Source organism: Pteropus medius, unplaced genomic scaffold, assembly GCF_902729225.1.
Source record: "Pteropus medius unplaced genomic scaffold, Ma_sr-lr_union100, whole genome shotgun sequence".
NCBI lineage: Eukaryota > Metazoa > Chordata > Mammalia > Chiroptera > Pteropodidae > Pteropus > Pteropus medius.
In genome coordinates this window covers 12,713,470-12,738,378 of record NW_024349802.1, presented here as the reverse complement: position 1 = coordinate 12,738,378, position 24,909 = coordinate 12,713,470, and the positions used below count along the sequence as shown (strand labels likewise).

Here is a 24,909-nt window from a genome sequence, read left to right as displayed (position 1 = left end):
TTTTTAATGGCAAGGGTATATACTGGATATTCCTACAGGGAGGCACACCTCTTGTCATTCTCAGAGCAGTATCCAAAAATCTAATTGAGAAAACACAGACTCTTAGTCTCAGCAAATAACCATAGCAACTAATACCCCCAAATAAAATGATGTCTTCACAATGATGTGCTGGCTCAATTAGATTAAGAGGGTGACGTGTACCATCTCAAAATCTATGGTCATAAACTTAGAGCAAAAGCCAGACCTTGTTGGAAGAGGTTTATAAGTAAAAGAAAGGCCTTGCCAATAAAACAAAGAAGGGACAGGAAGCCAGAAAAACCGAGTAGATGAGGAACAAAAGCAGGATTGCCCTGCCTGTCCCAGACCCACATAAACAGGGCCCATGCACCAGACAGAAATCCAGAACCTGTTTCAACAGTTACAGTTCCGAGTGTCACCACCTCTTCCATGGAGTTATCAAGCAACTGACATTTCTTCCTCTTTCTGTGCCTTTCTTCATGCATAAATTGAATGGAAAGCAAATACTGCTGCTTCAGAAAAGATGTGAGGAGGATTTGCCAAAAGAATTGTAAAACTTTTAAATGAAAAAGAGGATAATCGCAAAATAGTAAACTAGGGTTGATAATGTTTTTCCAAACCACATTAATTTCTCCACAGGTCACCCTGGGGGCAGATCTTTCTCTTCCAAGGTCTTTAGATAGGAGTTGGAATTGTGAAGAAAAAACGCAGCACCCCAAAATTCTATAACTTATCCTCTTTCTATACCCTCAGGCCTGCCTCCTCCAGCCTCACAATCATGTTTGCTCTAACATAACTTTGAGCAAGCAAGGACCTCACCTGAAAAGCAGGAAAAGGGAAGCTAAGGCCTGTCACCTCCCTGTAAGCCTGAACCTTTTCTAGCAAAGGACAAAAAGAAAAATCAACAACCAAACCAAAAACCCAGATCAAAGAATCAGGGCTTATCTTCATTGAACTGTTATTAACTCAGAAAGTCATGAACAGCAGAACCTGGAGGTAATACATGAAATCAGATACACCTCTGGTTGTTCTCATTAACAGCTAAGATGAACGTGAGAGTGTCAGGCAAGACGAGGCAGAGTAAGTAAATCGAGCCCTCAACCACCCAAATAAGCCTGGAATAACAGGTAAGTGCTGGGGTTCTGGGAACGAACTCACAGGGTTCAAAATTCCACCTCGGCCACCTACAAGGTCGCTATACTCATCTCCATCTGTATGAAATGGAAAAAAAAGGACACCTGCCTCCAGAGATTTCTGTACATAAAGAGCTGATGCTTGTAAACACTTAGCACAGGGCCTGGCTGCAGCAAGCCCTCAATAAACAATAACTATCAACAATATACAGTTTTATCCAATAACATGATAAATAAAATGTCATGCTGATTTATTTCTGTGTAAAGATGAGCAGATGACCAAGCCATTCGGCCCCCTTCCACCCACTTTTACACCCCACTACCCTGCTGACCTTCTATCAGCATTATAATCTAAAAAGGAATCAGCCTAGTCCCTGGGCACAGCTCAGACACTGCTCCTCACTGACACCACGGGAAGCAAGGTGGCCGCTCCTCAGCCCTGGTGTGTGCTGTGCCGTTTGCCCACAGCATTCCCCCAACCTTTTCCACCTAGTTACTATCCCTTTGCTCTTCGCATTCTGCTTGAAGAGTCACTTTTCAGGAAAGTGGCCCCCTTTCATCCCCGACCCACTTCCAGTGGTAAGTTACTATCCCTTTGCTCTTCGCATTCTGTTTGAAGAGTCACTTTTCAGTGGCCCCCTTTCATCCCCAACCCACTTCCAGTGGTAAGCTCTTGCTGCTCCCTAGAATTTCCCTTCCCGCTCATTTATAGTATAGGTAATTTCCTTTGATTTTGATAACTGTCTAATGTGTCCTACCCTGACGACATTATAAATGCCAGGCAGGCAGTAGCCATATATGTTGTGTTCATAAAAGGACAGTCATCGTAGTTCTGACATTTAGTTGGCCCCCAACAATGTTTTTAATAAATAAGTACACAAATAAGAATGTGACTCTTTAAGAGTTGTCAGGAGAGTGACAAACTCTACAATCCTCATTTTACAGAAAGGGAAAGCTGGGTCACAGAAATGAAGATAAAACAGCCATCCCATTATTCATCCCATCACACACACAAAACAATGGGAACCCCATTTCCTGGGCTTATCGAAAGTCATAAAACACACATTCCTCACTCACTTTCTTCCTTACCCAACAGTATGCCTATGTTTTCAAGGTACCACTAATTCTATTTTATCACTTTGCCTACAGGCAAATGATATGAGAAGAATTTGCATTTGTGTTACCTAGACAGCATATCTGTGCCAGAATTGAAGTACATAATCTGGTGCCAAATTATGTCAACTGGCATCATGTAAATGCAGAAGCTAGCTACCCTATCTAATACATCAGGTAGCACTTGAGAAAAAACACACACACATGCATGCACACACTCACACATGCATACCTGTTCATGCACAGATGCATGCTAAAATATACGCTATAGGGAAGGGTTTCTCGATTTGGCTTTTGAAGTTCACCGGAACCAGGTCACCACGGACTTACTGAATCAGAAATTCTGGGAATCAAATCTGGAAATCAGATTTGGGAATCAAATTTTCATATTGGAAAGCAAATCTGGAAATCTCAGTAAGTTTAAGAACCACTGCTATTGGAAGACACTGTTGAGTAATTTGTGTAAAACCAGGGAACTGGAAGAAGCTACTAAATACTGAACCTGAGAAAATAGAGAAACAAGAAAGAAAAGGAAAGTGATGTCCTGTAGACCCGGAAAGTCCCTGGCAATGTGCCACCAAGAAAGCAGCAGGAAACTGTTCCCAGAGAAGAGAAGAACCATGGAAAAACCCGAGGCCATTGTCGGCCAGGGTCATTAATTATTCTGGCCATTTTACTCTCGTGGACACTTCCTCCTGTCTCAAGGTGCTCCAAGGACGGTCAGTAAGAAATCCTGCAGTCTCCCCTCACCGCGGGAAGAAGAGGTGGATGTAAGCCGGGGAAATTCTTGACCTGGGCCCCCTCTTGCAGTCGCACAGCTTCCTTCAGCATCTGAGAAGAATCCTGTACCCAGAAGTCCTCCAAGACTGGAATCCCAACCACCGGTGGCCCACGCTCTCCATGACCAAGTCTCCCTGCTTCCTGTCAACCCAAAACTCTGAGGAATGAGAAGACCCAGAGGAAGCCTCCCAGCACTGTTCCACCAGCTTCGACATCCCCTCCTGCAATGGGCTGAATAATGTTCCCAAAATTCATGTTCACCTGGAACCTCGGAATATGACCCTATTTGGAAATAGGGTCTTTGCAGATGGAAGTAGTTATCATAAGGCTATATTGGATTAGAATGGCCCTAAATCCAATGACTAGTGTGCTTATGAGGAGAGGAGAGGACACAGACACACAGAGAAAAAGGAGGCAGAGATTAGAGTGATTCAGCTACAAGCCAAGGAATATCAAAAATTGTCAGGAGCCACAGAAGCTGGGAAGAAGCAAGGAAAGATTCCTCCCTAGAGCACTCGGAGGGAGCATGGCCCTGCTGAAACCCTGATTTCAGATTTCTGGCCTCAGAACTGTGAGAGAATAAATTTCTGTTGTTTTAAGCCACCCAGTGGTAATTCGTTAAGGCAGCCACAGGAAGCTAATACAGTTCCTTTCTTAGGAAGCTGGAGCCGTTAAGTCACATCGTTAACAAAATCTAGGGGTTCTACAACACGAAAAGGTATGCCTGTTCTTCAGATACTACAGATGGCCTAGCCCTGGCCTCACGGAAAGCATCTCTCCACACCGGGGCCACCCTGGCTTCCTTACCAGACCAGCGCCTTCACCCTGCCCAACACTACTGGCACCTGGCTCCCTCCAGGTGACCCTTCAAGGGGCAGCTTCAACACACACTGCTAGCCCAGGATGGCTCCCACTATGTGCCTTATATCTGGATTTCTCCCTCCGAGCACTTCCCACATTTGCTCAGTGTAGGCAGCTCCCACAGGACAGAGATCATGTCAATCCTATGCTCCACCATAGCCTACTGCTTACCACAGCTTTGTACATGGGAGCAGCTCACAAATATCACCGAGTACATGAGCAAATGGACAAATAGTTAACAGCATGCACAAACATTCTTCATTCTTCATTACTTGGCCAAGATATGAGATTTGTGTTAGTAATTCTGTCTTCTGTGCAATTTCTCACAGCTGTGATTACACTCCTATCAAAGTGTGACCTACACTATACAGATCACTCATTTATTCTGTTATTCACTCAAAATACTACTTATTGAGCACCTATACGCCCAATATACTAGTCACTAGAGAGGTAAGCAAAAAGCAAATACAAGTTGTGCTTTCGTAGCATTACAAATGGGGTAGGGGGAGGTATAAGTCAGCCATTAATAACCTCACATCGAAGCTGGAAAATCATAAAACAATCTTTTACATGAGCCTGTCTCCTCTGCTAAATTATTTTCCACTCTGGATTCCTAGAGCCTAGAATAGTGCCTGGCACATAAGAGGCAGTCAATACTTGGGGCTGGAGGATGAACAGATTGAGGATGGGTAGGTGGGTAAAAGGAAGGGAGGGAAGGACGGAGGGAAGAAAAAGTGCCTGGTACAAACGGGCAGTCAATAACAATGGAGATGGAAGGATGGACGGATATCTAGGGAGCAAAGCACTGGGATGAAACGTGCAAAAATACAACTTAAAAGTGCAAAAGCTACCATAGCCCTTTAAGTGGTACCTCTAGAAATACCTCATTTCATCCCAGACTAACCAGCTGCCTCCTAGCATCTGAAAAACTGACTCTAAATGAATCTGCTATTCACCTCTTCTGCAAACATTTAGTAGAAAATTAGCTTCAACACAAATATGCTCTTATTTCCCATCCCTCCCCTTTTCTTCTGGAATGGGGATTTTAAAAGCCTGTTTTGCCTGTTCTTCCCCCACCATGGAGAGTATTTACTGCTCTAAAATGCTGACACTTGCCAAAACGCACACCACACACTACTACATGGCTGTGTCATTTTTAATTGTTATTTTGTGATTCTTCCTTTAGTGCTTAAGAGAGCTTTGAGGGAATCAACGCTGTCTCTGAAAATTTCATTGTCATTTATGACTGGTGGCGGGGAGGAGGGTAATACCACAAGCTGGAGAAAAACAAAGGGATCGATCTGGGGGTCCTTCTAACAGCGTACCCAGTTAAAGCCCCCTTCTATGTCAGCCTGTATTAGAGAATCAATTTACGATAAAAAAATAAGAATTAAAAAAAAAAAAACTCAAAGAGCCCCGACATAAATGTTTAACCTTCCACAGAACAGCTGGGTCTCAGAACAACAGAGTAAGTCCCCACATACCTCAACTTTAGGTCTGGCTTGTATCATGTTAGATCCCCTGCATTTCCAGGGGTCTCATCTCAGCAACTCAGACCCCTCGGAGGCCTTTTCCCTTTGATTTCCCTCTGCTGAGGTAAAAATAACTCTGAATGTCTGAGAACAGCTTTCTTTGCTCCCAATTCAGCGGCATATATCTATTCTGGCAATAGGTTCATTCATTCACCCCTTAACTCTCCACTTAGCCTCTTCTATGTGTTGGAGACTGTGGGAGGCAATGAGAATAAAACACTGAACAAAACCGATATGGTCCTTACCCTCCTCACCTGCAACCTAGTAAAAACAGATGCTTGACAAGACAAACACTATAATCATCTATAATTTCAGTGGCAAGAATGTAAAAATGCTAGAAAGGAATGGTGTGAAGAGGAAGAAAGCAGACTCTCCCTCCCGCCCTTCCTGATGAGGCCAAGGGAAAAGTGGCTTTTGAGACGTGCATTAAAAATTCCGCTAATATTGTGTTGATGGCTTCATGGGTATATATAAATGTCAGAAATGATAAAATTCTACAACTTAATATGTGTAGTTTTTTGTATGCCAATTAAGCTGTTTAAAAAATAATAATTTCCCCAATAATTTGCTTCCTACCTATTCTCACGATCCCCAGGATAATGAAGGTTCCTGTAGCCACAAACTAACAAAAATGGCCAAGCTACACCAAACATACCACACTCTGCTATATTCCTGTTCTTGGTCTGCTCACTTTATTCATTCATTCCTCAAGGATTTATTAAACACCTACTATGGGCCAGGTACTGTCTGCTTGTTTCTCCTGTATACTAAGAACAAAAACGTGCGCAACCCAGCCCTCCTGGAGCTTATAGCTTCCTACAGATGCATGCCCAAGTAAAAAAGACAGGTGCAATCTATACACTGAGAAGGGCCTGCAGCGTTCTCAGAACAAAGTAATGGCTACTCCGAGGATTTTCGACAGCGTGACAGAAAACAATTTATTGAAAGCCTACTATCTATGTGTCCAGTGCTTTAAACTTACAGGTTTCCCCTGCTATCCGAAAGTAGTGGCGTTCCTATGAACTCTTTTGTAAGCCCAAATGGGGTAAAGCGAAGAAGTAATTACCTTAGGACGCATTTTGCTAATGGAGGCACAAAATAAATCAAGACAAAGCACAGACGCTCACAGACACAGGTCAAAGCTCTTATGCTTTATGCTGAGACACTGAGTGTGTGGTTCCCGGGAAAGAGCTTGGCGGAGTCGCTCTCGCTGCTCAGGGCGCACACCACCTCTATGATAGCTCGCTGCAAAACAAGCACTGAATGCTATATTTTCTATTTTTGCCTTTTTTTGGTAAAAGTGAAAAGCCTCTTCAAATTTCTTTCCATTAGTGAAAACAGGTACTGATGTAGGTCTTTTGTACAAGTGAAATGGTGTAAAGTGAACTTCCACAAAGTGGGGGATACCTGTATTATGTCATTTAATTCTCACAAAATCTCTCTGAAGTAGGTACTACTGTCGTAAAACCATTTTAAAAAATGATGAAATTGCCAGTAAGTGATGAAACCAAGATATAAAGCCAGGAGACTCTGCAGACCCCACAATTTTAAAATCTAAGCTACACCACAATAAGGATAAGGTGCCCATCAATTGCCCCAGAAAGCCACAGTTAAGCTGAACTTTGCTAAGCAGATTCTTTGACGCTCCCCCTTCAGTACTTCTATCACCTCTGGGGCTTGACAAAGACAAGTTTAAGAAATGAGGGAGGTCAAAGGTTTCAGAGCAGCAACTCTGCAGGAGAGACTGACTCTTACATCTCTCTGTGCCAAAGGAAGGGCTCAGTGTCACAGTACTTCGATGAGATAAGGAAAGACAACAGCTAGACTTTCTGACTGCAGGCTTCTGGCTGGTATGTTTTTCTGTTTTGTTGATTTTTTAAGACACAACTTACTTACAGTTGTAATGATGACAGCGAGTCCAGGGTGACACAGAGAACTCCTCTGGATCAAAGAACTTTTCCACCATCCTCCATGTAAAATCAGTCCAACTGCTGGCAGTCCACAGGCAAGGAGCCAAAATGCATCAATACGTGAGAATGCATGTGAGAAGCAGATGAAATCCCTGCAGCTACAAGCCAGAGGCTTCCGAATTAATAGCACAAATCCTATGGAGTCACTTAAAGAAAAATAAAATAAACTAAATCTGCTCCAAGAAAGCCTCCATAAAGAAATAAAAATCTCTGAATTTTTATGACAGATACAAGAACGGCTTTAAGAATCCGGATTCTGCCATGCTGACTTTCTGACCCAAGGAAAACCTTTTACCGTGGCCAGCAGATACATTGATAGAGAGGACTCTAGCAATGCCTGCACAGAGGGCCGGTCTCATGTCCCCAGAGGACAATGGGGTCCCCTCAACAATACCCACTGACACCTGTGAACACTCCACAATGCCTCTGGAAGGAGGACAACTACTGCTAGAGCAGTTTAATTTCTATCTTCTGGCCAAAGTGAACCATCTGTCCAAGGTTGGAGACAGGGCATGTGCCTATGTAGAATGGACACTAGAAATATACAGACTCTAGAAAGAATTTGCTGTGACTCAGTCAAGTCTCCTCACCTCTCTGGACCTCTCAGTATGATGAAGAACAGGAGAGGGGCCGGAGCTGCTAGAGAGAAGGCTAGCAACCATGTCCATGTGGTGATGGCGGAAGCCAGGGACTGGAGAGATTAGCAACAGAGGCAGACCCTCTGGTCTGGGAAGTGAAGAGGGCCAGGAATCTCGGGAAGACCCACAGAACAAAACTGAGCCAGGAAGGGATGTTCAGAAGGGCTGAAAGAAGCATGAAGAGCACACTGTCAAGGAAGGCAAAGGAGAATAGTCTGGAGATAGAAGAGGACTGCTAAGAACAATCACTGGTTTGATGAACCAGGTGGTCCCACGGACATTTGAGAAGGCAGGTTCAGAAGACAACTATAGGCAGAAGCCAGACTTCAGGGCCTTTGGTGGTAAAGCAAAACAGATAGTAAATACAAAATACTCTTTCAAGCGGTCCAGATGCAAAAGCAGCAGCAGCAGCACAGGATGGTACATAAGCAAAAGCAGCACAAAGGGAAGTTTTGTTGGGATTGGCACTTCCCCCACCCCTTGTTTTAAAGATAATAAAGACTTAAGCATGTTTGCAGACAGAGAAAAATCTGCCTAAAAAGGGAGGAGCATCTAATGATGCACTGTGGGGCACGCCCTGGATCAAGTCCAGAGAGGCAGGAGGATTATGATGAAGAGGGCGAGGTTCAAAGTGGGGGACTGCTCTGATACTGATGAACCCATTAAGGGGAGAGTTCCTTTTTCTCTCCAACCATATAGCACGTGCTATTCAAAAACCACATGGTAGGTAATATTTGCGAACCAACACACACACCTTCCCAAGAGCTATTCACCTTTTAAAAAGACAAGTCGAATACAAATATGAGGTCTTTGGGAGGGAACAGACAAAAGAAGTGGCTGCAGTTGCTGCCTCTGCTCTGAAATCTTGTGGCTTGTTTGTTCTTATGTATATGTGGGTGTTGTGTTTTTTGGGGTTTTTTTTGGCGGAGGTGGGGGTAGGAAGGTGGGGGGGGCGGAGTTGCATGAGACTCTGTCACACCCAACAGTGAGGAAACTAGAAAGAGAACAGAGTCCATACCTACCTTATGAAAACCTACTGATTTACCTTGGCTAAGATGAAAATTATCCTCTCAGTCTTTCCAAACATTTTGCAAAACTGTAGACCTTCATGCTTATCCCTTTGCCCTCTTTTAAAGTGCTGTTTATGGCTCAGAGAAGATAGTGATAAAACCATTTTTTTAGATCAAGTTGGAGTTAGGGATGGAATCACCATGGAACTGAAAAACAGCATAGGAGACTCAGTAAATGATGATCTGAATCATTACTTCCAGCATAAAACCAATTTTACAAAGATAATTGCTCCTGGGATCTATAACACTCTGACATTCATCCTGACACCTGTTACTTTGTCGGGTCAAGAAACTAAACAGGAGGGAAGGAAAGACAGTCTGGCCCATAAATCAGAAGCCCATTGGTTAATTCCTACAAAACTTGGCTGGACTACAGATGGTGAGGGTGCAGGTCCCTATTTTCAGAAGTTTCCAATCTTGTAGCCTGCTCTAGGAAAATCCAATGCATGAAAACCACACAAGAATCATAAGTTAGAGCACAAGTGTTCAAAACCGAGGTAATTCTTTGCCTTTCAAAGGACTCACTGTAGGCAGGATTCTTTCACATGTGCTCACCTTGGCAGCACCCACACCATCTACATAACAGCTCTGCACATGACTTTTCTCTAATACATATGTTAGATGAAGTGAGAGGCTTGAGAACCACCTACGGTGAGACTTTGACCACAGAAAACAAGGTAAAACAGGAGGAGAATAAAGGAGGAAAACATGACTGAGAAAACCAACAGGCCACACACAATATTTACTTCAAATAAGCTTTTGCTTAGTTCGAAGTTCTCTGGTCTCAAATTTAAATGACCCCGGGAAGATAGATGTCCTCCCTGTTCTATAATCTCCTGTTACCATCAGAATGCTGACCGATAGCTCAGGGAGTATCTGATTCACAGTCTAGGACAAACCAAAATTGGTGTCTAGAGTGACTTACAGTTTAAGTAAGGCAGCTAAGAGGGCTGGCATTTTATAGCAGAAATAAACAATCTTAAGCCTCACTGTGGGTAAAAAGCAATTTCTCCGAGTGAAATTCAAAATTCCTTTGTCCCAAGTCACTCCTCTTCACCATCTAAAGCTTTACCACCTCCGGACACTGCCATTTAGTTGGACTGAACAACTATGTATGGAGCCCCACCCAGGTAGCAGCATTATTCTAGGTCAGAACAAACCCAGCCCGGGCCCCACCCTCATGGGGCTTACATAGCCCTGCTTCAGCTCTGAATCAGAGAGTTCCTGAGCTCACGCACCACCTGATTCTCATCACTGAACATGTGCCATTGCCGTTCCCTCCACCGACAGTGTTCAGCTTCCCCATCTCCTCTCCTTCAAATGGGCTGATCCTCCAAATGCCGTCTCCTCCATGAAGTCCTCCCCAATCCCATGCCAGCCTGCCTACAGTATCTCCTTCCACCCACACAAAGCAGGTGCCACTTCCCTCCTTTGAACCTCTTCGTGGCACCCTGTGCCATTTAATGGCAGTTAATATGTTACTGTCCTGTCCTTAACTGTATTCACTGTGTGAGCTGGACTGGAGCAGCCTTCCTAAGGCTCTGTTTCTGTATCTTTAAAACAAGGAGATAAAAAATCCTGTGAAATTTACAAACATTGTCTCATTTGATCCTCAAAATCTTATGAGGAAGACACTGTTATACTTTCACAGATGAGAAAACAGATCAGAGAGGCTGAGTAATTTGCCCAACGGCCACAGATAGCAAGCAACAGAACTAAGATTCCTGCTGGGACAGTCCTACCCGCCAGGCACTCGCTTAATCACTAATCTCTATTGCTCCCCTTTCTTCAGTTTCCCATCTACCTCACAAAGTTGTTCTGAAATTATATGTGAAAAATCCTTAGTACATTGGCTGGTTCTGGGTCTTTCTGTTTCCATGGCAAACTCCTTTAAGGGAAAGCTACTGATGTATGTCTATGCTTTAATCATATTAATCGATAGATAATGAATGAATGCCTGAATACCTGAATGCACGAAGGAAGGAAGGAAGGAAGGAAGGAAGGAAGGAAGGAAGGAAGGAAGGGAGGGAGGGAAGGAGGGAGGGAAAGAGACCTGTTAAAGTACCAAAATAAGATAAGGAAGCATCTTACAAATGGTTACTTAACATCCTATATATAGATCCTCGCAGAAGAGCAAAAAATGTAGTCTCTTTTCTACCCAACGTCTTTCCAATAGATACGGTCTTCACTCCTGGTATAAAGGGGCAGAGGTGGGGGAGGTAACAGCAGTGGAGTGAGCAGGAATGACACAGCACATCCCAGAAGCAGCAGGCCCAGTTCTGCAGCCCTAAGACAAAATCCCCAGTGCAAGGAAATCCCATCCAAATCCTCTTTGCCAGAGCGGAGAAGGTCAAAGAGACTAATCCTCAAGAGGACCTGAAATTCTGGCTCACCTGTGCCACACACCAAAGGACAGCCTCCTGGGAACAGCAAGACGGGCATCAAGGTGGCACACCCCACCCTCTCTCCTGTCCTGTGCTGACTCTTGCTCGCCTCACGCATATATCCCAGCTCCCATGCGAGCACAGGCACTATCCCAGCCACGTGACCTTGGGCAGATCATGGCCCCATCCAAGCCTCAGTCTTCCCATCTGGAAAATCCAGATAATTCCAGAGCCACCCTCACCGTGCTGGTGGGAGGTGTGGGCCGATAATCTGCAGAGCCAGTGACTCGCACATAAGGAGCACTTGGCTGTGTCAGCTATAAATGTGAGCAGGTGATGGGGACACAGAGGGACCTAAATGTTGCAGTGAACTGCTCTTGCCTTCCATGTGCAGCTGTTTGGCTCTGTGAACTCCAAGCACCCAGTGTACGGTTTTACACATGGATATCTTAGGTAGTCAATTTTAGTGTGGCACAATCTATGCCTCTTTGACAATAACAAGAACTCAAAAGGCATACAAATTGCCAGCTATAAAAACAGTCATAGGAATGTAAAGTACAGTCAATAATAGTGTAATAATTATGTATGGTGTTAAATGGGCACTGGACTTATGAGGAGTAATCACTTCGTAAGTTTTATATAAACGTCTAATCACTATGTTGTAGACCTGAACCAATATAATACTGTATGTTGACTGTAATTGAAAAATAAAAAAAAACAAAGAACTCAAAAGACACTTGGCTTTAGAGAAGATGAAAGGTGTGGGGATGGGGTGGAGACAGGGAGACAAAAATGGGGAAAATGCAAGCAGGAAAACGAAGTAAAGAAAGAGATGTCCCCTGATCAGCTGCAGATAAGCCAAGAGCTATGCTGGTAGCAAGCCTAAAAGATCCCAGCGAGGACTCGGCACTAAATCTATCAAGAAAAGAGACCCAAGGATCAGTCCTATCCCTTAAGTGATCGCAGCAAATAACCAGCCAGAAGACTGGGCTTCCAGTAGGTAACATCCACCAGGGCTGACACTCGGTTGCATTAGCTGGTTTTAGTCTCTGTACATAATAAACAGTAGACAGAGAAGTCTCTTCCTTTTCTAAAAATACACATGTCTGCAGTTCGACACTGAGAAGGCCATCTAAAACACATAACAAAGCCAGCATTCGCGGATGTCAGGCCACCAAGAGGAAAAGCACTTCCTTTTTCAACAGCAAAGGGCGTGAAGTTACTCTTCACCCGGAGGCTGAGTCGTCTCAGAAACAGCATGGCATAGAAGAGCTCCATGACTGAGACAGTCTAAACCTGACCCCCACCTCTGCCACTTGCTATCTTACTTAGTTAACTCATCTGCAAAGTGGGAGGGAGAACGGTATCCACCTGGTAGGGTTCATGTAAGGATTAGAAATGACTGCAAAGCACCGAGGACAGTTCCTGGCCTGGAGCAGGCCATCAATACACAGTAGCTTTGTTATTCCTGGGATCCCAGACTCTCTACTGCTCCCTCCCCTTTCAACCAACCCTGAAATAAACCAGTTGAGGAAGACAGACTGATTTTCCCTTCTCCCCTAGCAGCTCCCTCAAGAGCTGCAGCTCCTGCAGCACATTCCTGGTGCTTGTTCTAGGCAGCAACGCCAAGGCCAAGAAATCAGGAGGCTGCTTATTAGTGAATGGAGCAGAGGAAGAAAAGGAAGCACAAGCTCTCCAGCCCTCATGGATGGCTCTGCTTGCCCTGCCCTCAGCCATGGGTCAGGAGAGGTCAGAGGGAAAAGAAGAAAGGGCGTTGGGGAAAGGAGGCTACAATCATCAAAAAGGGTCTCAGAGACAAGGAGCTTTAGAAGGTCCTGAACCCTCTGCAAATGATTATGATTTTGGGTGAACATGCATTTTCTTGGGAGAGAGTCCAGAACATTCATCAGATTCTCAACAAAGTCTGTGATACTCTTCCCAAAAAAAAAAGGGAGGGGGAGGGGGAGGCTTTAAAACCAACAACTCATTTAGGGAAAAACAAGAATGTCTGAGAAAGAAAGAGTAACAAAACGGTCTCTGAATTTTACCTTACATGTAATGACACTTGCCAGGTGTATTACCATGTGTTACCTCAGTCTCCACAATAGTGGAAGGAGACAGTTATCACCCCCAGATGAGGAAACTGAGGCTCAGAGAAGGTCGCCACTTCCCTTAAGGCCCCTTAAGTGGCAAATGGCAGAACTAGGACTCAATCCCAAGAACATCTGAAGCCAAAGCTCAGGATCCTAATCACCACATTATAGTGTCACCTTCTCCAGGCCAAGCCCCAGATCTCATAAACTAGAAGGGAGGAAGGGCGACAGGAAAGGGGTGGGGTGGGGGAGATAGACTGGTTATAACCTGACTTACATACAGTTCAACACTCTTTCCACTATACCCATCCTGTACACGCCTTCACACATTGATGAGAAATTTTTTAGACATCAGGAAAAAAACAAGAAGTCATGAGAAATATATATACACACACACACACACATATATATCAGCACCAAAAGCCTCCATTTCCTTGCTGGAAAAATCGGGATTATAAATTAGTACTCCACGCATATCTGGCATGTAGTAAGCACTTAATGAATGGTAAGCATAATTATTACAATCTGGCGAAATAGCATGTTCTAGGGATCAAAGGTTCCATCTTTATGTTGATGAACCCCACATTATTTGCTTCAAAGAGCCCATCTCCCTACACCCCTAAACTCTACTCAGATGCCGGTGAGAGAGAGGCCTCAATTTGGCTCCCAGGAGTGATCACACTCTTCCCCCAGCTGCATGCTCAGGAAGCCAGCAGCAGCCAGCAAGACTTGGGAGCAAGCCTAAGTCCCAGAGCCAACTCTCCAACATCATCCAAGGTACTGCAATCATCCAAGGTTTCCAATCAGCTTGGAAACCTCCAGGCTGATTACAAGAGGTAGTGAATAGTCATGGCCAAGCTTCTCCAAACGCAGAAAGAAACCCAGAAAATAAGTACAAACGTTATCAAAGGTGGGAAAGATCCCCCTCTGACTCAGACATGCCAACAGATGAAAAAGCCAGGATTCTGGTGGACTGGAGATTTTGGAAAAGATAGTTTGAGGGGACCTTTGACTCATTGACCCTTCGTCTCTACAAGAAATTCATCTAACTGATAATGATTCTTGAAGTGAGATAATTTTCATCGGTTTGTTCCATTCTTCACAGCCAGAATCTAGCACAATCTATGAAATCTGCACATGCAAAAAAATTAACAATAATAGTTTCCATTTACTAAACAATTATACTTTGATTTATGTGCTAAGCCCTTTACATGTGTTATCTCATCTAATCCTCAAAACAAAATTTTGAGAAAACTGTCATCCCCATTTTATAGATGGGAAATTGGCCTCACAAAGGTTAAGTAGCTTGTCCAAAGTCATAGGGCTGGTGAGTATAACAGAGACAGGTTTCTAAATCCCATGCGCTTAGCTACTATGTGTTTTCAGATAAAATACTGGTTTCTACCCATGGGGCCCCTAGACATCATTTTCTCCCAGTCCTTCCAGAAACATAGGAACTAATTTATTCCACTCTATCCTAATCCAAAAGATTTCTTATGCTGGGTGTTAAACCCAGAAAAACTACAGTAACCCAAGGATCTGCTATGCTCAGAAGCACACAGGACTGGGGCATAAATGACACAAAGTATGTGTGAGGTGAGGATATTAACAGGTAAAGAAAAGGGGGATGTGACCACAAACTTTCTGTCCCACAGACTGACACACCCAAACACTGAGCACTCATTCTTTTCGAGAACAATTTCAAGAAAAGATATCTTCTCTGAAGATGAAAAAATTCTTGAAATGAGAGTGGAGTATCTGTAGAATAAAGAAAGGTGACCAGGAAAGAATGCAGGGGAAATATCACTTGGGGGGAAAAAAAAAAAAAAGCAAACACATAACACCCTGCAAATGTTCTCCATTAGATTTCCCAGAGCAAGTCATGACTTTGGAAGCAACCCATTAACACAAATCAAAATAATCTGAACCAAATGTTCCCATTTAAAGGCTCTTTCCCTCTTGAAGAGTTGTACAATGTTCTACAAGGGTAAATGCACTCTCACACACCAGGCCACCTTGCTCCAATAATTACTACCAGATCTCAAGGTTTGCATGTCTCTGACCAAGTCAGCAAAAGTCTATGAACCCCAAAACCAAGAGCAGAGATCACAGAGAGGTGGGGAGAGGTAGACACACGAACGTGGGAAATTCTGCAATAAGACCTCCCTCTGGAAATAAAACTCTCTCTCTGAATTTTTGTTCCTAGAAGTCATCCTTCAACAGGACTCAGACACTACTCTATACTCTACTTGCCTCCACCCTTTCCAATTGGCCATCTGCTTTGCTCTAGCCAGAGGTATCTGTCACTTAGCAACTACTCTCTAACAAAAAGAGAAAGCCAAGATGAAGTCAGGCTTTTGACATCTCTTGCTCCCTAGCACTCATGGGACAAGCTTCAAGCAGAGCCAAGAAATCTACAGTTTCCATCAGACCTGAGCTCAGAGTAAGAGGAGCTCTGTGCCCTCACTCAGTGTCACCGAGTAGTCATTCTGGACCACTCCAGCCAGGGCAAAGGATTCAAGGCTACAAGGACAGAATACAGTGCAGGAACCACAGCATTCCTCCAGCTCTCATTCAATCTTTCCTCAATTACAGTGTAAGCATGTCAGGACTCATAGTCTGGATTTGGCCCAATACCTCTTCCAGACTAGGCAGCTGGCTCAGCATCACACTAACTGACACCTGTGGTCACCTCCTGAGACCTTCCTTGATACCTCACCTAAAGTCATTCTCTCCCTATTACCCATGATTTGCGTTTTTCCTGGCTATTTTTATATGACTTCCAGTGATTTTGTCTGGTTGTTTTTTTGCTTTTTTGTTTTTTGTCTGCCTCCATGAATGCAGGGACTCTGATTACTGTTTTATCCTCAGCCCCAGAGACTGACACAGAGAAGGCACGCATTTAATATTTACCGTATGGATGGGATAAGATGATGGAAGGAAAACTACATAGAGACTTTTACAGGTCCTTAAGTGGTGAGTGACATATCCTAACATTATTAGCTTCCCTAAGGAATGGCTTACAGATCCAGTTTTCATAAATTTATAAAATCTCTTCTTGTGTCCTTTCGTACTTTCGGTCTCAGGGAAAACATGAATTACATGTGTTTACTGTATGAAACTAATTTTTTTATGTTACTAAATTTCCTCTATTGCATTTTTCTTTGGAGAGGGGAGGGGAAAAATAAAACTGCAGAGTAGATCTTGAAGGTGTAGCTAATCCAACTATTATTCTAAGATTTTGTGAACAAGTCCATGCTTACCCTAGCCATTACTTGACAATTTCGTCTTAGCTTATGAATGGAGCACATACACAGGGACCCCAATAAGACGGCTAAGTGAAACTCCTCAGATATCTTTTCTGAAGACTGTTAGCCAACTAACTGAGCTCAAATAACATCATGGCAACTATCACTTATCCTGGGCTCTCCCCTGTTTACCTAGAAACCATATAACTATCTGAAATTCTTATCCATTTATTCACTTACTGTTTGTCTTTTTCGCATGAATCTAAATTTCATAAGACTAGAACCTGTCTGTCTTGTTCACAGACCCTTGAACATTTCAGGCCCAAATAAACAATTGTCAGAAGAACTTTGAGTAACTATGTGCTTTGTAAGGTTGCCTAGGCTTCTGGACAAAGCCTATGGGTTGGTTCTCTGCTAAAAGAAAAAAATAATCTATGGATTATTCCTCCACGATGAGGTAAGGATTTGCCAGCCACTTTTCACCATATATTCACATGGCTCCAAGCAAACTCAGTTCAGGTTCCACACAAAAACTATGTAGCCTATTTAACATCTGCAAATTCATAAATCACACTAACTACATAATAAAGGGACTCAATAGACTACACAGGCCCTGAATGAGCCTATTTAGAGTAAACATGTATGTTGCATATATTTCTTCCATAGATGGCCATACCAATACAGCCCAATCCACATGTTATTCTTATAGTGAATGAGACATAGACACTCTTCCACCAAGCAATGGGGCCTGTGGTTCCTCCCCTTGAACCTGGTGTACCTTTGCAATGATCTCAACCGAAAGAACATGACAGAAATGATACCGCACGACTTCAGAGGCTAGATCATTACAGACAACATGATATCTGCCTAGTGTATGCAAGCTCGCACTCTCTGTCTGTCTGTCTCTCTCTTTCTCCATCTGTCTGTCTGTCTGTCTGTCTGTCTGTCTCTCTCTCTCTCTCACACACACACACGTACACACACTCAGTGGACAAATGACTTTGAGCCCAGAGCCACCTAGCAAAGGTGAAGCCATCATGCTAAAGAGACCATTCAGAGAGACCACATAAAGAGATGACCATTTGCTCCCACCCCTGGCTGTTCTAGTCCTCCCAGCCCAGACACCAGACACATGAGGATTCAGATGATTCCAGCCCCAAGCCCTCAAGTCACCCCAGCTGATGCCAAGTAGAGCAGAAATAAGCTGTTCCTGATGAGCCCTGTCTACACTGCAGACTAATGAGTAAAATAAACGCTGTTTTAAAACTTACACCAAGTTTGAGGGTGGTTTTTCAGTCACAGTAGCTGGAACAATATATAACATCAGTCCCTCATCTGTAGGTCTAACCTCCATGTCCTGTGGAAGGGTGGGGTTGGGGCAGGGAGTGGAAGGGACTTCAGTCCGGGTGCAGCTGGAAAGGCTCCATATATAAAGCCCCCAAATTTCTGGGTCAAGGAATGTCATAAAACAAGCAGCAGAAAAAATACAAAATTGCACAGCACACACAGGTTTTCCTCCAGTCTGTAAGTCCTCTGGACTTTAAGAAGCTGAGTCTGGCTTCTCCTTCACTGTCCATTTCACTTGCACAGAGACTAAAAAGGGAGAACGTTTCCCTTTGGAACAAATTCTCTTTACCAGCCTGTTCATTCTCAGGAAAGCCTCACTCCAGAATTTTTGTTGTTTTGAATAAGTCAGAATCGAGATTATTTACTTGTGTGAGGTCTCTTTTAAGTCTGTCTCAGCAGACTACATCAACCAAACCTGGAGGAATAGTCTTCTAATGAGAAAATCCTTTGAATTTCAATATTTACTGAAAGGATATTTCACATGCATATGGATTTCATGGATTGCAACATCAGGCAGAGTTCAAATACCAGTTCTGCCACTTGCTAGCTGTGTGGCCTTGGACAAGTTATTTGACTTCTCTGTACATCAGTTTATTGTATCTGTAAAAGAGACAATAATAACCTTCAAAGGGGTGTTTTGAGAGTTAAGCAAGTTTATTATACTTAACACTTATAAAGTGCTTATCATATACCAGGCACTGTTCAAGTGCCCGAAGCTGCTCAGACTCTACATTGGGTATTCCATGAGCAATGGCTGCTGTGAACATCATTATTTCTAACACCACTACATTAGGATTTGTTCCTATGACTAACCCAAAATGCTTTGGGGATTAACTGTCAATATCAACCCATAACAGCACAAGGTCGATGAGGCTCAAATTCAAGACAACTCATCTCAAACTCATATAAACTCATAAGAACATAAGAATCAACTGAGATGTCTGTTAAAATTAAGATCTCTGGCTATATCTCCAGAGATTTTGATCTAATAGAGTGAGATGGAATCCAAGAAGTTGCTTTCTTAACACCCTACCCCTCTACAGATGATTCTGTCAAACCCTGCACTAGAGATGCTGGTGTAACTATCTGAATTAAGTCAATCATGATGCCATAGAAAGAGCTTAGGCTAAGAGCTGGAAGTTCTGTGTTCTAGTCTCAGCTTTGCCCCTAACTAGCTCTACAGCTACGACAGGGTTATTTAACTTCTCTGGGTCTCAGTTTCCTGGTCTGTAAAATAAAGGTTTCAGACTAGATACTCCCAAAGGTGCCTCTTTTTCCAAAATTGATCCTATAACATAACAACTAGACACAAGTCCCTTAGATCACTTAGTTTTGTGTATTTGTAGCAACTAAACTAACAACAATCATCTATCAAGCCCCCACTATGAGCGAGACACTGTTCAGGATGCTTAATTCATTTAATTATTTCTAATGTCCCTAACCATTTTGAAGCCTATACGAGAAAACCAACTCAGAAAGGTTCTAACATCTGCCTGAGGTGACCTAGCCATTAAGTGGCAGAGCTTTGATTTTATCCCAGATTTGCCTGACTCAACACCTGTGTTCTTACACTATTAAGTCTCTGGCCATCTCACTACAAAATTCATTTTCTTTGCATGTCCTTGTTTTTCTTCAATTGAGAGTCAGAGGTAATGAAAGCTCATGCCTAAACATCCAAGCTCCACAAAGTATCAAAGGATAAGACCAGAGCAAAAGGGGAGAGGAGTGGGCACAGCGAGACACTGCAACCTAAAACATTAGTCTTCTCATCAACCCAAAAGTGAAGGTCAGGAGACAACTGAAAGGAACGAGGTGCCATGTCAGAAAGACGTCTTTAGTAGGAGGAACAGCAAAGTAGGTGGTAGAAGAAGAAAGCAGAGAAATGATTGCAACGCAATGAGGTTGGTCAGCAGGAGAGGGTAAAAAAACAGAATTTCGCCAAGATCTTTCCTCCATTTTTTAATTCCTCTCGTGGGAAGAACAGAACTTTCCGACAGAGTATCCTGTGAGCTTAAAGATACAACAGGAAAGTTTCTCATGACGTCTACTCTTTTATTTTCTCTTGCCAAGTAACTTAAAGGGAACCTAACCCCAGGCCTTCTCGCCTCCAAACTTCATTACTTCATCTCGGAAACTCAGAGGGAAAATGGAAAGAGGACAAAAAGGAAGAGAAAGAGCATTAACTACAGCAAATTCCAGATAATGGATTTTATACAAAACTGTTTTGGTTTCCTAATTTGTTCTGTGAGAGATGTGAAGGGTATCTGAAGAACATGTAGCATGGTATAAGTCACACAGGAAAAAAAGCCCGGGATTTGAAATGAGAAAATTCCGAGCTCTGAGCCTAGCACCACGTGGGATACTAACTACCTGACCTGGAGCGAGTACTGTAATCTTCCTCCAGTTTCCACATCTGTAAAATGGAGACAATGACAGATATCATACACTTGTCTAAAGAATAAATAATGTATAGGAGATGTTTAACATGGTATGCGACCTGTAGATTTTCTTAAGTGGAAAGAAAGCAAAAAATGAGTCATAAAGTCTTGTCTTCAAGATGTGTTGAAATACCCACTAATAATTAAGTTATGCAAACTTAGCATAGCATAGGTCAAAAAAAAAAATTCTTATAAGTGAGAGAGGCAAAAGGATCAGAGTCAGAAAAAATATAATACCCACTAACACCAAGAAAAATCATGGCAATTACACATTTCATGCCTAAGAGATTCAGTATCATCTGAAGCCCAAAACACACAAAAGAGAAAAGGTGGCCTAATAAACATACCCCGGCCAGGGCATTCAGCTCACACCTTACAGATTATATAGAATACCAACACTGAAAGGAAATTTTCTTTAAAGTTGTAAATGATTTATAGGACTGGGTCATCACAGAGGAAAAAAAGCTATTAGGCTTTAAGGAAGCCAACTCCTCTGTTCAAAGGCGAAGAATAAACCCTAGATTCAGTGAGAACCCAAAACCCCAGAGAGATTATTCACTGAGTGAGGCAGAAAATTGGCACCACCAATCCAGAGCCCCTATGACTTCACCACTTCAGAGGGTGCCTGGCCCTGGAATTAAACAATAGAGGAGGGTGGAGTCTATGGAAGAGGGTCAGATATCCTGCCTTTGCTCTCTAATAATCCAGACATCATGTCAACAAACACAAAGATTCCATTCCTGAGAGAAGCAAGAAAGGGTACCAAGACTCTGGACTCAGACAGCACAGGTTTAAATCCTGACTTTGCCATTTACTAGCTCTGTGAATTACTTAACTCTCTGTGCCTGATTTCCTGATCTGCAAAATGGGTTTAATAACCGAGCCAATCTGATAGGGTTTTGTGAGGATTATATGAGTTAATACAACTAAAGAACCTTGATAATAGCAAGTACTCAATTAAATGCAAGCTATTATTACCTGCCTCATAGTGTTATTGGCTATCCATTACTGAGCTTTTCTTATGTACCATCTGCTAACCATAGGTTGCCTAATTTAGTCCCCCAAAGCCCTGTGAGTGAATGAATGTAAAGCACTAAGCTCAATGTCCTCCCTGAACATAGAAAATGTTCAATAAAGGGAGCCCACTCCTTGCTATTATTATTATCAAATCGAAAACATCTTTTCACTCTGTTTTGAAAAAAGAAAATTCAGAGAAAATCACCCATTACGCATCTATTTGGTAATATCTAAATTGGGTAGTTTTGATATGTCAGAGGCTCTTCTTATACCAAACAGCCTTGATATCACCCTGAGTATTTCATTTTAACACAGATTCCAGGACCTGGTTGCCAAATGAATTAGGCCTCCTGAATACACTCTTACACTGGCAGTCTACAACCAGAAGAAAAAAGGAATCTCTATATCATAAATTTTACCTCTTATGATTCGAGATACAATGTGCTTTGAAGAACACCCAGTTAAACTTCAGAGAAATTTTCATGTTGCTAAAGCATTTGCTTTATATCAATTCATGAGAGAAGCATGGGTCACTTCAAACAAATTATTAACAAGAAACAAAAGAGAATTTAGCATCTGGTAAAGATCAAACTTTTTTTTTTTTTAAGTCAATCTCTAAAAATACTTCTATTTCTGATCCAATCCTCTTATATCAGATGAAGATAAAATCGATCCCCACTCACCCCAGGCCACTTTGTTCTAACGGACAGTGTTCACAGGTAGAACAGAAGCTACATAGTAGTAACAGCACTCTTCAGATGACCTGGCACATTGTTTAATGGCCACAAATCTTTAATGCAAATTCCTCTGCAATGTGACTTTGCCATTCCTCCTGTCCAGAGGTAGAGCCTACTTCTCCACTCCCTTGAATCTGGGCTGGCCTTGCAGCTTGGTCAGCAGAATGCAGCCAAACTGATGCTGTACGAACTCCAAAGCCTAAGCCACAAGAGGGCCTGAAGCTTCTACCTGTGTCCCAGTACAAATGCAGCTTCACAAGTGAGCCTAGGAGAGGCCAAGGGAAGCACCCAGCCAATCTGCTGAGTCGCCAGAAATAAACACTTATGTCATCTTCAGTCTCAAAGATTTGACGTGATTTGTTATACAGCAAAAGATAAGGGATATGGGTAGATTTGCTGGGGTTTATTTAAGAAATGATTTTTCAAGCAATTTAAAACTTCTCATCCTTAACAAAAGGCAAAGTCAAGGTTGCTGGAACTCAAAAATGGTGGTTACTTTGAGAGGGATGGAGTGGAAATAAGAAGGAAACTTTGAGATGCTGATCATTTCTATTTCTTGGCCTGAGAACACACAAGGTGTGTTCACTTTGTGATAATTTATCAAGCTGTGCATTTCTGAGCTGTGCATTTTTCTGGATATATGCTAAGCTTACATTTTAAATTGTTTAAAAGAAGTCTCTTGTGGCAAAATCTCTTTGAGAAACAGGGGTATGTGGCTAAAGGAAATAAATTACCATGCTCACAATTTTTTGTCCGTTGATCAAAATTTCCTAAGAGAAGTCTGTAACACACACAAGTCCAGTTTTACAAACTGAACATCACTTGTTACCTATGAGCATGTTTCTTCCTTGCCAAAAAGATGACTCATTTGAGTCTAAAGATGGCCCCAGAATCCCCCACAAAAAAACTCTGTAATACCTAGGATATCATATTTTCAAACACCGGTTTAAAATTTTCACATCATTTCAGAAAGACATAAACCATTTACAAAATAAAAGCCCCTCAGCACTTCTGTGGTCACAGATATGTCTCCCTTGGTAGAACACACAAACTCAATAAGGCCACACCTCATTCTCATCTCACTGTCCCCCGACCCTAGCAACCAAATGCCAAAACCAAGCAGAGTCACTTGTTCACAGAGAAAACACTCCAGAAATGTCTGTGGTTGGTAGGATATCTCCAACGCCCTGAGCAATGTTTCTGTCCTATCACTAAGTAATACTTCTTCAAGGAGTCTGTTCAAAAGCAATGGTTTTAAATGGAGACAAAGATTTATACATGGAGTTGTCCAACTATATAGTAGAAAAAAAAATTAAGAATGAAAATACTCTAGATGTTTAAAGTTAGAAGATTACATAAAGAAATTAAATCCATAAAATAGAAATCATATACATTTAAGAGGACATAACAATGACATTTAGAAAAGAGAACTGAAGTTCTCTCTTTGTGATGGGATTATGAGTGTCCTTCTTCCTACTTTGCAATTTTCTGTACTTCTCAAACTTCTACAAGGTGCAGGTATTTTTCACTTTTTATACTTTTATAAAAAATCATAAGAAAAGAAGACAAAGTTAAAAAACTGGAAAAATGTTTTGAACTGAAGATGATTAACATTGTAACCTATTTGTCTTTTAGTATCTGTTTATGACTTTATCCATTACTTATATTCTTTGCCTGGAATCATCACTTCAGCTATTTACATATCTTAAACATTTTACTAGACTCGACTCCCAATGAATCACAATAATCTTTCTTTTCTCTAGGCTATGAGCTCTTCATTATCTTTGTAAATCCAATGCTCAACATAGCATCTTGCTTTCAATGGGTCCTCAATACATTTTGACTGAAAGTTGCTAAATGTCAGGGTAAGGACAGAATTTACCTAACTGCATGGGAGCAGAGGCCATATTTCCCTACATGTCCCATGCATGGCACACGAAAGACCTAAAATAAGTATTTGTTATTTGTTATTTGTGTTAGTCAGCTCAGGCTGTCATAACAAAATACCACAGACTGGGTAGCTTAAACAACAGATATTTCTCATAGTTCTGCAGACTAGAAGTCTGAGATCAGGGTGCCAGTATGGTTGGGTTCTGGGGAGAACCTTCTTCTCGGCTTGGAGGCGGCCACCTTCCTGCTGTGTGCTCACATGCAAGGAGTGTATATGATATGGCCTCTTTGTGCATATGCGAAGGCAGACAGGGAGAGATCTCTGGTGTCCCTTCTTATAAGGACACTAATCTAATCCTACACATATAATCTAATTTAATTTTAATTGCCTTACCTCCTTATAGGCCCTATCATATATAGTTGCATTGGGAAATAAAGCTTCAACATATAAATGAGGGGAGAGGAGCACACAATTTATTATTATTAAATGATAAACTGACAAAATTTCACCTCTCCAGTGGACCACTGAGGTGATATCAAAAATGGACTATTACCTGTGACCATCAGAACAATGGCCTAAAAAACTTCACCCCTTGTGTCAATGGATGGGGTATATCAAAGGACAGGTGTAAGCTTTTGG

General features: G+C 42.4%; 1 protein-coding gene across 4 annotated transcripts in view; it reads right to left on the bottom strand.

Annotated features, from left to right (window-relative positions):
* The window catches only part of ARHGAP26 (Rho GTPase activating protein 26), a 381,779-nt gene that overhangs the window by 298,494 nt on the left and 58,376 nt on the right, over positions 1-24,909 (bottom strand). Inside the window, exon 1 of one of the 4 annotated variants that reach the window (XM_039836424.1) lies at positions 11,509-13,422. The exons of the other annotated variants lie outside the window; for them this stretch is intronic. Coding sequence (XP_039692358.1) covers positions 11,509-11,617 — 109 coding nt within the window. The 5' untranslated portion in view covers positions 11,618-13,422. Of the gene's footprint in view, positions 1-11,508; positions 13,423-24,909 lie in introns of those variants that run through there. 4 annotated transcript variants of the gene reach the window in all.